This window comes from Hylobates moloch, unplaced genomic scaffold (genome assembly GCF_009828535.3).
Source record: "Hylobates moloch isolate HMO894 unplaced genomic scaffold, HMol_V3 SCAFFOLD_4, whole genome shotgun sequence".
Taxonomy (NCBI): Eukaryota; Metazoa; Chordata; class Mammalia; order Primates; family Hylobatidae; genus Hylobates; species Hylobates moloch.
Window position 1 is genome coordinate 121,173,123 of NW_026652279.1, and position 13,352 is coordinate 121,186,474.

The window sequence follows — 13,352 nt, forward strand, 5'->3', positions numbered from 1 at the left end:
CAGATGTCATTCTTTTGCTCAAAACCTTCCAGTGGCTCCTCATCTCAAAGTCAAATCTTTACAATGAACAGTAATGCCCTACAGGATCTATCACCTTTCTGACCTTATCTCCTATTATGCTCCCCCTCCCTCCCTCTGCTCCAGTCTCACTTCCATACCTTGAGGCCTTTACACTTGCTTTTCCCTCTGCCTGGAATAGGCTTCTCTCAAATACCAACATAAATGGCCTCTCCATGACTCTTAAGTTTTTCTCAAAGACCACTTTCTCTACAAGACCTTTTCTGACCACTCAATCTAAAACTGCAAAAAAACCCTGCCCTGGCATGCCAGAGTCAGACATAAGACATACATTGACTTCTTTCATTGGCTTGGTTCTATATCTGCCACCTAAAATGTAAACTTCAAGAAAGCAGAGGCTTTTGTTTTCACACCTCTTTGGTGCCTTGGAATGGATGAGGTATTCAGTAAATGACTCATTGAACAACGAATAGATGAATCTTTTATTTTTTTTTTTGAGACAGAGTTTCACTCTTTGCCCAGGTTGGCGCGCAATGGCGCAACCTCTGCCTCCCGTGTCCAAGTGATTCTCCTACCTCAGCCTACTGAGTAGCTGATATTACACACATGCGCCACCACGCCCAGCTAATTTTTGTACTTTTAGTAGAGACAGGGTTTCACCATGTTGGCCAGGATGGTCTCAATCTCTTGACTTCATGATCCGCACGCCTCGGCCTCCCAAAGGGCTGGGATTACAGGTGTGAGCCACGGCGCCCAGCCAAATAGATGAATCTTATTTAAACTAACTTTATTTTTTTTTTTTCTGTCACTCATAGTCAAGCCTAATCCTTGCTAATACAAGTGCCTAGCACAATGTCTACCAAACACGAGTTCAATAAGCTGTTTTGAGTCCTTTCCTTATAGAGTCAAAACATATCAAAAACTACTAATTAACACTAGCTCTTTTTTCCATAAAATATGATTTGAAAGATAGCTGCCGAGAAGCTACCATCACAGTGGTAGACATTTATATGACAAAAGGGTCTCACTGCTGATCAATTTTAAACGTGTACTTAAAGGTGATCTCTTCTGAGGGGAGAAGGGACGATTACCCAAGATCTTATTTTCTTTAGGTTTTCCTATGAGTGTGAATAAATATCATTTTAGATTTTCCTATCACTTATATCATTTCTCATAAGTTAGTTCATATTTCCATATGGCATTCCTTCATAATTCTTGGCTGAAATGAAAAAAATTCTTTTTTAAATTCATGCATCACCTCCAGAAAAATAAACTCAGAGTTGAAGAGTTACTGGAGACCAGTTGTTTTCAAAGGTTGTTTAGTACTAGAACTCCGTTTTCAAAAGAAATCTTATGTCAAAGTTCAAAAATACAAAATAAAGTGTTGCAGGCTGAAGCAGAGGAAGAAAAATAGAACCCATTTTCCAAATTCCATTCCCTATGTTAGTATGTCCAACTCGTGAAAATGCATTGAGCTGTACACTTATGTAACTGCATGTGTATTATTAATTTTTAGAAAAGTACCAACATTTTTAGAAAACTACTAACATAAGCCTACAAAATTTGTGGTTGTTATGTTCTAAAGTTTGAATAAGCTTCAGGCAACACACAGTTGGAATCTGTTCAAATTTCTGACAATATATATTAAAATTCTATAATAACATATTATTCACATAGACTCATGTTTACCTGCACTGTTAATGACAGGCAGATGTGTGTCAACGATAAATAATCACGGAAAAATAACACCAACACTATAACAAACATAGAGAATATTTATACAACGATTAATAGGTACTTTTCAAACTTTATAAACATTTGTACATATTAACTTATTTAATCCTCACAACAAACCTCTGGGTTAAGTACTAATATTGCACCCATTTTATAGGTAAGAAAAGGGAAGCTCAGACAGAATAAGATACTTGTCTAAGATTATACCTATAACAAGCCAGGGTTTCAACTCCAGGTGAACCAGTTACCTAACCTCAGAGTCCATGGTCCAAATAACAGTTTCTCCTATCATATAATGTTTCTATAATCTAATTGCAAACATATTTTTAATTTTGCCCACTAAAATCACTTATTACAGTTATTGTCATCATGGCCTATCAATGAAAAAATTCCTTAAATTCACAGGCTGATATGGTTTAGATTTGTGTCCCCTCCCCAAATCTCACGTTGAATTGTGATCCCCAGTGTTGGAGAAGGGCACTGATAGGAGGTGACTGGATCACGGTGGTGAATTTTCCTCTGGCTGTTCTCATGATAGTGAGTGAGTTTTCATGAGATCTGGTTGTTTAAAAGTGTGCAGCACCTCCCCCTGCACTCTCTTCCTCCTTCTCCAGCCATGTAAGATGTGCATGCTGCTCCTTTGCCATCTGCCATGATTGTAAGTTTTCTGAGTCCTCCCCAGCCATTCTTCCGGTATAGCCTGTGTAACTGTGAGCCACTTAAACCACTTTTCTTTATAAATTACTCGGTCTCAGGCAGCTGTTTATAACTATGCAAAAACGGACTAATACAAAGGCATACAATAATTTCAGTTTTAACTGGTTTAGTATTTTCACACAATGACAAAGAAAAGGGTATTTCTGAAGCATATTAACAATAACCCTTAAAAACCAAACTATTTCACAATTTAATGATACATGCTTTCCAGATATACTTATTAGTATAATTTCCCTGCACTGTTTCATAATACTCAAAGATGACAGTGCTATCTCCATGCAGTTATAGGACTTATGCCAAAGATGACTGTAGTGGGTGAGTAGTGCCCCCCAAAAATGCATATCCACCCAGAACCTCAGAATGTGACTTATTTGGAAATCGGAATTTTGCAGATGAAATTAGTTAAGGATCTTGAGATGAAATCATCCTGTGACTGACATCATCCAATGACTAGTGTCCATAAGCAGAGGTGAGGAGCCCAAGAGACATGGAGAAGATGGTGAGAAGATGCAGGCAGAGAGTGGAGTGATGCATCTACAAGCCAAAGAACACGAAGGACTCCGGGTAGCCACTAGAAGCTGGAAGAGAAGCATGGATGCTTCCTCCCCTGGGGTCTTCTGAAGATGCCAACCCTACTAATACTGTGATTTCAGAGACTTTAGTGAGAGACTTAATTTCTGTTGTTTACAGGCACTCAGTTCGTGGTAATTGGTTATGGCAGCCCTAACAAACCAATACAACTACTAATTCAAGATTCTGTAAGATACATAAATACAATCTGGTTTCTGGAGAGCAGCTGACAATTCTACCTGCAGCATCTGATTATCTCCATTCCTCTTCCCCCGACTGGTTACATGTCAACCTTGTCTCCAACAAGATTCATAAGATTGCCACTAATGTGTTTGCTCTATCCACTGCTTAGGTTTCTTTGTAGTACACAGATTTGTTATGTTCAACTGTCCTTCAGAATACACTATTCTGAAATTTTCTTTCACCTACTTTGTAATTTCCTACTTCGTATTGCAAAACTAAGGTACAGTAAATACTGCTTTACAGCCACGAGTGTAAGAGAGTTCTAAAACCTTGGTCGTCACTGGTGATACTGTCCTGTTACTTGATGTTCGCTACAGTTCATAGGTGACACTGACAGAACTGCTCAAGTAGCTACTTCAAAGCCGTAGCTGGCCCAAAATCTGCAAACACTGTAAACTGTTAGCTTCTCGAAAAGATTAATGATGTATTGATGCCACTTTCAGCCTGTTAACCTCCAAAAAGATATAGAAGTCTTCCTGATGTGGTTTTCTTCTTCATCATCATCTATCAGCCCAAGCCACAGCAGATTCAGGAAATGTTCCTAGCTCAGTATCTCAAAAAGCAATCTTTAGCTGCAAGTAGTTCCTCCATGCCCAGTGTTCTTCAATGTCAATCTACAGAATCCTTAATCCTTCTAGTGACTTTGGGACATGCTCTTTCTGTTCCACTCTGCTGCTTTCCAAAACAGTTTATATTTGCATTATAAAATGATTACTCTTACAATCTCATATCCAAGTCTACAACTTAAACTTTTGATGCCAACTCTATACAGATAATCCCTGGAAATAAACTGGCAGGATTTAAATATGTGGTCTCTTACCAGTATACCACACTTGCAATTACACTATAAATATTTTTCACAAATCCTGTAATTACCTTGGGAATGGCCCAGTTACATCTCATCATACCTTTTTGTGAAAACAGTATTAATTTGTTGAACATAAAATTGTACATATTCTAACATTTTGGTAAGTATATGCAAACATACAAATTATATTTTAAAAATAAATTTAACTTTTATTATATTTGGCTTATGTTAACATTAAAATTATTTTAGAATTTCTAAGTATACTTACTAAATATATATGTAAAGTATACTAACACAAGCTTTAGAATTCCTAAGTAAATTCCTAAGTATACTTACTAGATGACTGCAGATAGTCAAATTAGTTCCCTGAGACATAAAACCACTAGGAGTCATAAGCTGGCTTTACAAACATAGGTTTTACTCCACGATCTATCTGTAGAACCAGCACTACACAACTTGGATATACTAAATACTTTCATTATTCCCATAGGAAAATGAAAAAAAAAAAAAAAAGTAACATCATCTACCTATGCCTTACTTTTGGAAAGGTGTCAAGAGATAACTCAGAGTGTTACTAATTTTTATCAGTTACCTGCTTATATGAAAATTACAACTATTATAGTAGCAAAACAGGGAGAAATGGAAAAGAGATATATAAATATTTATGGATATATATATATATATGGATATAGTGAGTAAAAGAAAAAGACAAAACAAAAACTTAGTATAGTATGATTAAGTGTACTCTAAAACAAGATCTAGGAAATGCCATAGATCTAATTCTGAAATTAAATGAGAATTTTCACGAATATATTTATTTAAAATGCCTTAACATATCGTTATACATGTACTACTTTATGTTTCATGTCTACTCAAAAGAGGAATTGAAGCATACTTGCAATTATTTCAAATCATGTGATAATTCAGTTTGTAGAAGAACTTTTGATATTTCTAAATTGATTACTAGTGCACATCCAACACAGCAGCTTTACAATTGCTACTTCAACTGATTTGATAAAGTGAAAAACCATTCAGTATAGGCTACTCTATTCTATAGCCAAAGACCTCTAAGCAAATGAGAAAAATGTCTTAAGTTAGTATATTAGTTTGCTAGGGCTGCCTTCACAAAATACCCTAGGCTGAGTGGCTTAAACAACAGAAATTCATTTCCTCAATTCTGGAGGCCAGAAGTCCAAGATCAAGGTGTCGGCAGAGTTGGTTTCCTCTGAGGGGCGTAAGGAAATGATTTGCTCCAGGTCCCTCCCCATGGCTTGCAGATGGCCACCTCCTCATGGCTTGCAGATGGCCACCTCCTCACCGTGTCTTCACATGGTCTATCCTCTGTACATGTACCTTCCTGAATGGCTGTGACTCTAAATTTCCTCTTCTTATAAGGACACAGGTCAGATTGGATTAGGGATATCCTAATGATCTCATTTTAACTCTCCTCTCTTTAAAGGTCCTATCTCCAAACATAGTCAAGTTCTGACATACTGAGGTTTAGGGCTTTAACATAGGAATTTATGAGGGAACAGTACAGCTTGTAACAGTTAGAAAACATTTTTGTTCCCTTGGCCATTCAATAAAAGCAATATCCCACATGGTTGTCTTCTATAACTAAATTATTTTATTATAAATATTTCCACCACCAACAATGTAGCCTATTAACTACATCATATGGGCAGATATGGGTAAAAAAACGTGTCTTTTCATAACATTCTAATATTCTATTCCTGATTTGAAAGACCAAATGAATTAACATATCACACACAAATTATGACGCCCCAACCTACAACCTCCACGACATAATGATTCCAACCAATATAATGTTAGTTGTGTTGTTGACTCTGCTGCAGGGGATATAAAATACAATTAAACTAATAACTAATACTGATTATTCAAAATATGTATCAAGCTCACTAACAAATTTTAACTGGCATTTTTAGAAGGCTATAGCAACAGAGGTTAACGTGTCTGCTGGTTATAGCAGATAAATTTGAAATTTTCAAACACTATAAATTTTCCAGGTGGTTGCCACCTGGAAATTAAGTGTTCTAAGTGCTCACAGTAGGTGAATAAAAGATAAACATTTGGTATTTAGTAAGACATTTATCATAAAATGATGGAAACGCATGAGAAACTGGAAACCAGGAGAAGTATTTGAGCAGACAAATATTAGGGTCAAATCAAGGAATTGCTAGCTAAAAACATACAAACAGAGTCTTAAAAGTACAAGGCATAGTATTAAATGGAAAGGATTTAAAAATCAAATATATAAATGAATGCTCTTAATGCTAAAATATGGAAACAGAGAAATATGGCAAAAATTAAAAATGAGTTATCACTGAATCCACTCTGATAATACACTGAATATTGATCTCTTCTAGAAGCTTAAATCTATTCACAGCTGTCCCAGGAATAATCCCTGATCTAGAGCAGCAGTTCCTAAATAGTAGTATAAGAATTCCTGGAAAACTTATGAATTTACCCTTAAAGAAAGAGTAGAATACACAAATTTAGGTGAGGTTCCCAGCAAAAAGCACCAAAGGGAAGGTGACATTTACTTTTAAGTTTCTTGATGAAGGAGAAAACTAGACAACATTCTCGGCCACGGCTGCCACTTCCCATGGATTTAACTTAGGCAAAACCCACCATGCAGCTCTGCATTGAGATGCTGAAGGCTATATACAGATATGACAAATGAGAGAAAAGATATCCAAAGGAGGGGAGCCAAGCAGGATTTTTTCAAGTAAACAAAATTTGGAAGGAGAGGTTAAGGGTGTAGGAATCAAGAGTCCTATTTTGAGGCATAATATGATTCTGATACCTTTTTGAGATGCAATGGAAATAGCAAAAGCTGTTGTCGATACAAGTGTGGATCTTAGAAGGAAAGTCTGGGATATAAATTTGTAAGTCATTAACATAATGGTGGTATTATGGGAATTGAAAACATCACCTAAAGAGAAGATCTAGGGAGAAAAAAAGAGAAGGGTTCACCATTAGGCTAGTGAAAAGCACTTTTAAAAAAGCAATGCATAGACATTGCACAGAGGAAGAGGAGAAAGTAAAGGAAATTGACTGTAGGAGGCAAGAGCCTGCTGGGAAAGAGCTAGATGGGAGTGAGACAGACTGGGTTTCACTAAGACACAGACACTACACCTGAACCAAGAGTAAGACAAGAGCAGAGTTTCTAACACTGTGTAATCACTCAATAAAGAAAGGCTCGTTAAGTTAGTGATTGGATGAATGAGTTACAGACTGAACTAGCATGGTATTTCTAGAATTCAGAGTTGACTAGGAAAGGATGGAAATACATGGTAGAATTATAACTCTAAAAAGGTCAGACCAAGGTGATGTTGTAAACTTACCTTAGTTTTATTTTAATATACTCACCAACAAAAAAAAAGTAAGTTTTGTCATATTTTCTACTCTTTAATAAAATTTAATAATGAAATAGATTATTGGGAAGTAATCAATAAAACCTTTATAGATTAATTTTAACTGCTTAGACAAGGAAAAATGTATTGAACCTTAGAAGTCCAAAAAGAGAGAAATATTACAATGGTATACAGAAATACAATAACGACTCAAAATATTTCCACTGAAATGCAACAGAAAAGCTGTAAGCCACTATATCTTAGAAAAGAAGCAGTCATAATGAAGTAGATTTTTGAAAATTGTCATACAGGTAAGCTCATTAGTTGCAATGAAAGTTCTCCCTGCAGATCTAGGAGTACTTAATGACCAGGATTTGTTATGCCTCAAAAACAAAGTTACTTTTTAATTCATGTGATAGCTCACTGAGGAGGTTTCAAATCTGGAAACTTTTAAATGATGATATATAATACGTGTATAAGAGCATTAAAATACTCCAAAGCAAACACACTTACCTCATTCAAAATATTACATTTCCTCCTCAAACCTCATTCATTAATATAATAATAAAAAAAGTTATGCTTAACAATCACCTACACTATAAAAAGTACTTCAGTGATGGCTTTTCTATGTTAAAGATGAAGTTGGCTGCTCCCTGTGAAACATACTAACGGTATCTGCTGACCCATACACAGACACTAGACGCCACTCTTAACAGATAGAAACTAAAAAGTCCCAAAACCCCAGAACGCCCTGCTGAAACACAAAAACAACAAACAGTAAAATACCCAGAAGAACCAAACCAAGTTACAATTCTGCAAGTCCTTATCAAAGGTAAATATTTTTAAAGAACAAATTATAATATTAATAAAGAATTTTGAATATGAGTCAACATAAATATTTCAAAAACTTCATTTACAGCAAAACTTGCTAAACAATAAATTCTACAATAAAAAATACATCTACTCATCCATGTTTTTCCCCAGGAAAAAAACTCCTGGTGTATTTCAAGGCACTTTGTACCATGTTTTCATCCACTACTCTGTTATCTATCAAATTGCTTAATGTCTATCAAGAATACTCATTTCCAATTTTTTTCATCCCATTTGGTCAAAAAATCCAAAATATCAGAATTCTCTCTTTAGGAGAGTTGATTTCCCTGAGTTAAAAGTTATTTTGACTATCACTGAGTGATTTTGAATGTTTACAACCTATTCACTTCAATGCCCTTTTGCCCTACCTCAGGTGATTTAATACAAGAAAATAATTTCAATTATTTTCCCTTCTTGAATCCTATTAAAACATCTGTAACTAAATATATGGAAAGATTCTTCTTATAGCAAGGACATTTTCAGGTTGCAGAGGGGTAAAGTGAGTAATTCAATAATTCATTAGAACACTAGGATTTATTAGTAAAAATTTAAGTAAAAAGCTTATTTTTTGTCTTACAAATCAAGACAGGCCATATGAAATATTTACTTCAAAGAAACATACATCTCAGAACAAAGTTTCAAAGAACATCTCATCCAATCACATGCTTCTTTATCAATAAAGTTCTATAATCCTCATTTTATAGAAGAACAATTTAAAGGGAGCAGGAAAAGATAAAATTGATTTTTTTAAAGAAGAAATATTCATTCTAATATGGAAAACAATAAAATATCCTTCAAGTTGATGAATTCCAATATTAAAAAGAAAATAAAGAGGTTATAAAGACAATTTCATATTACTAATGACTAGTAGTCAACAAAAAAAGAATACAGATATTCCAGCATTCCAGATGAGTTGTTTTCCAAAATGCATTCACAAATTGGTTATTTGACACCAAGTAAACGTGACAGAATCAATGTGAAATATAAATGAAAATTGAGGCCGGGCGCAGTGGCTCACGCCTGTAATCCCAGCACTTTGGGAGGCTGAGGCAGGCGGATCAGGAGGTCAGGAGATCGAGACCATCCTGGCTAACACGGTGAAACCCCGTCTCTACTAAAAATATAATAAATTATCCAGGCATGGTGGCGGGCGCCTATAGTCCCAGCTACTCAGGAGGCTGAGGCAGGAGAATGGTGTGAACCTGGGAAGTGGAGCTTGCAGTAAGCCAGATCACGCCACTGCACTCCAGCCTGGGCAACAGAGCGAGACTCCATCTCAAAAAAAGAAAAAAAAAAAAAAGAAAAAGAAAATTGAATTATTAAGGTAGTCAAAAAATTATATTTAAATCATATTATAACCAAGTATTAATAATAGCTCTATCCGTTCTATGACCCTTTATCACCTGATTTAAGCCCACAATTGAGACTAGAATCAGGTTAGAAATTTGGGCATCAGGAAAGGATGAAATGAAACTCTGGAAGTATGGTGTCTTCTATAACAAAAAAAGAGAGGACCAACAAGTTGGGCAGAGATAGATTTGGTACTCAGGCAAGTGGGGACACTGATTGCTGGTTCTGGTCTCAGGTATGTAATAGGCTATTAGTGCCTATGAATGATATTGAATCAAGAGAGCATCGCCCTGGCCAAAAAGTGGAGGAGATTTAGCAGTAGAAGGTAGGGCTAGCAGGTATCTTTAAGGTTTAAACTGTAAAACAAAGTATTTTATAATATAAGGCCTCATCATCTAACTAAACAAATTAAACTCATAGCTCCAATCATGACAACTCATAAAATCCTACAACTCTCTCTTTATTTTTAAAATGAGATATTTGGTATGAAAACACTGTGACAAAGTGGAAAGTATGTACAAATAAAAGGTATAATTTTCAGTCTTTTAGCGCTGAAGACCACAGCCATGAAATGTTTCTTAAAAAGGCACAAACCTTTACTGGCTTTGTCTAAAGGTTCCAAATCATCCACAAAATTCAGTATATCAGGGTACTTCTCTTCACATATTTCTACCAGGAAATGAAGTAGGGTTGTTTTCTGATCTGCTGATTTTGTGTCCTTTAGCTAAATAGAACAGGAGGGAGAAAAAACACAGAGTCATAAGTATGTTGATATTCTGTCTACTTAAACAATATTAATACTGTATTTTGTAGATAAGAACTGAAAGTTGTAAAATTAGTTGATTTCGTTTTTGAAAAACAAACATTTAAATACTCGAAAAACTACTTTTGACTTGCTGCTTGGTGAAAATCATTATTTGTTGCAAAAAAGGAATAAGTTTAATCTAGCATGCAATGTTTTATAGAAAAAAATGGCAAAATGCCTAGGAAAACAGAGTAACCTATGAGTCTGTTTAATAGTAGTATTTAAACATCCCTGAGCATTCATCTATTTATCATTTGGCACATATTCATAGAATGCCTACTAGCTACTGTAGCAGTTGGAGACCTAACAACAAATAAAACATAGACTTTCCTCAAGAAGCTGTTTAGTTAAAAAATATACGTATTTGCCTTGATGTGACAGATAGTAAAGTAAAAATAATCACAACTTTCATCTAGGAGGACATGACAACAGAACTGAAACTTCAAAGACAGGAAGTTGTATGGGCTTAGGGAAAAGAAGGAAAAAATACAAAAGTGCATTAACACAGGCTCATGGAGCAGCATTTACAAGAGCTATAGATGAGGAAGGATATGACACATCTGAGGCGGCCGAGTGACTCCAGAATTAAAGTGTATGTGTATTAGGGAAGGCAAGTAGGGACATGGCAAAGATATAAATCTGAAAAGACCAAAAAATAAAAGGAAAGATAATGGCATGCAATGGAAGTAGGATTTTGATTTTGAAGCAATATAAATTTTCCATCTAGATGAGAGATGATCAGATATACACTTTAGAAAGCTCCCTCCAGTGAGTGTGGCTAAAAAGATTAGGGCAAGAGTACTAAGAGAAGCATGAAGAGTAATTTAAAAACCCGTGGCAATAATCAGGGAGGGAGAGAGGGCAGTCTGAATGGAGGTTGTGCCTGGGAAATGGGGACAATGAGACCATGTGGGTGTGGAAACCCAGGTGATGCTGTTAACTAACATGTCAGAAAGGATGAGAAACAGATTTGTGTGAGGTGGCCAAAGAAGAAAATTGTTTTGGACAAGGTAAATTTGAAGCTTTTCGGTAGTATCTAGGTGGAAATGTCTTGAAAGAACATAAATTTATCTATCTATGTATAGAACAGTGCTTTCATTATTTTTTTCATGATTGCCCCCTAAGAAGTTTTTAGGCATTTTTTTCCTAACTGCACCTATAAAATTTTTAAACCGCAAAGGTGATGCATTTATGTTTATACACTGTATGCATATCTGTGTTTTACACCTAAAAACTGGTTAAACAAGTAAGACATTTTTGCTCTCCAAGAACCAACTCTTTATCCCTGAAAGATACCTATTGAAAATACATGGTTAAACCTCAGAGGAATAAACTGGGGCACCAACTTGTGACGCCTTTGCTCCCAAAGCTAATTAGTTGATCAAATTAACATAAACAGGTATGTAGAATGAATGAAAAGAGGACACGGGCTTGAGACGACCAGGGTGGACCAATCCTAATCTGAAATGGCCAAGGAGTGCAATCACAGGGAGAGGTAGTTAAGCTAAAACTTCGACAATGATAAAAGTTAGCTTGGGTTTTGTGTAGTGTTGGGATAGAAAATAGTGGCAAGGAGGAGTGGTATGAACACAGGACTAATAGGTAATCTGGTAGCATTCCCTACCATTAAGTAATCATTTAGAGCAGAGATACAAATAAACGGTTAAAAAAAATCAGTCTTTTCTACCAGAATTTGACTTAGAGCTGGAAATTCAAGGCATACCTAATTGGGTACAGCGCTATTTACTTGCTTTCTTTCCAAGAATTTCCCACTTTAAAATTGGTTCCTAAATAAATTCCCATAAGTAATATTTTAAAAAATCCAACCTCACTAAATATTCTATCACTATCAGAAAAATACCAAATAACTGTTAATGTCCGGTAGTGGAAGAATGGGAGATTTCCATACCATCAGATATATTAACATACTGACTACTTATTGATTCAAAAACTATCATAGCCCTGGGAACAGTGAGCTACCCACCTAGACAGCCTTACTTTCACATCATGACACATGTGATAGGTTCAAATGCTATGCTGACCTACACAACATGCAACTTATACAGTAGTTCCCAGTACTTTAAAAACAGACTGAACATGAACACTTAGTCCATGATTTGGTACCTTGTTTAAAAGAAATACAGATTTCATAACATGGAGCTGAGTGTTTTACAAGAGGATGCTTCAAAAATATGACTCCATTGACTACCTAGACAAATTGTCACTAACATATGTGGATGATTTGGCAATGTTAAAGCATGTCCTTGACTAATTAATAGTCTTGAGCACGTTACTGGAACTTAGCTTTCACACAGGTGAAATAAGAACACAGAAACTCTAAATTCACTTTTTACTCTAAAAATGTTAAGCATACATTATAGTGGAAATAAGAGTTAGTAGACACAGTACAATCTAATTTTTAAAAACTAGAAGAGTGGAGAAATGTAGTAATAATCTCATTTCAGAGTTATATCTGTGTGTTTGGGTCAGTTGGAATCATTCTATGGGCTTCTGTTTTTACATATAGACTCATGAATGTCAAATACAATTTTTAAGTTTCCTTACAATCCTATAATTTCATTCATACTATCATCTGAAATAGGTAAGCCCAGATTAAAAGCAGCAAACTTTTACGAATAGTTTTCTCTTTGTACAGCCACCAAAAGTTAACATGAAAGTTGTATTCTGTTTTGTTAAAAAGCACCCTAGTAGCAAAGATCCTTTATCTCACCTACCCTCATTTACAGCAATGACTACTTGGGGAACACCGTTCCTACTCTGAACTCTCGGCAACCCATTGTTACCAGTCTACACCGTTGCAGCCTGTGTGGAATGTTAAGACAATCACCATCTACCTTCA

At 35.6% G+C, this 13,352-nt stretch overlaps 1 protein-coding gene across 8 annotated transcripts in view; it reads right to left on the bottom strand.

The window, feature by feature from the left end:
• Nucleotides 1–13,352, bottom strand: part of DIAPH3 (diaphanous related formin 3) — a 502,965-nt gene that overhangs the window by 188,361 nt on the left and 301,252 nt on the right. For 6 of the 8 annotated variants that reach the window (XM_058437951.1, XM_058437950.1, XM_058437952.1 and 3 more), the window contains one exon: nt 10,154–10,411. In XM_058437951.1, the coding sequence (XP_058293934.1) occupies nt 10,154–10,411 (258 nt within the window). Of the gene's footprint in view, nt 1–10,153; nt 10,412–13,352 lie in introns of those variants that run through there. The other 2 variants (XM_032150983.2, XM_058437956.1) reach the window with 1 other exon arrangement.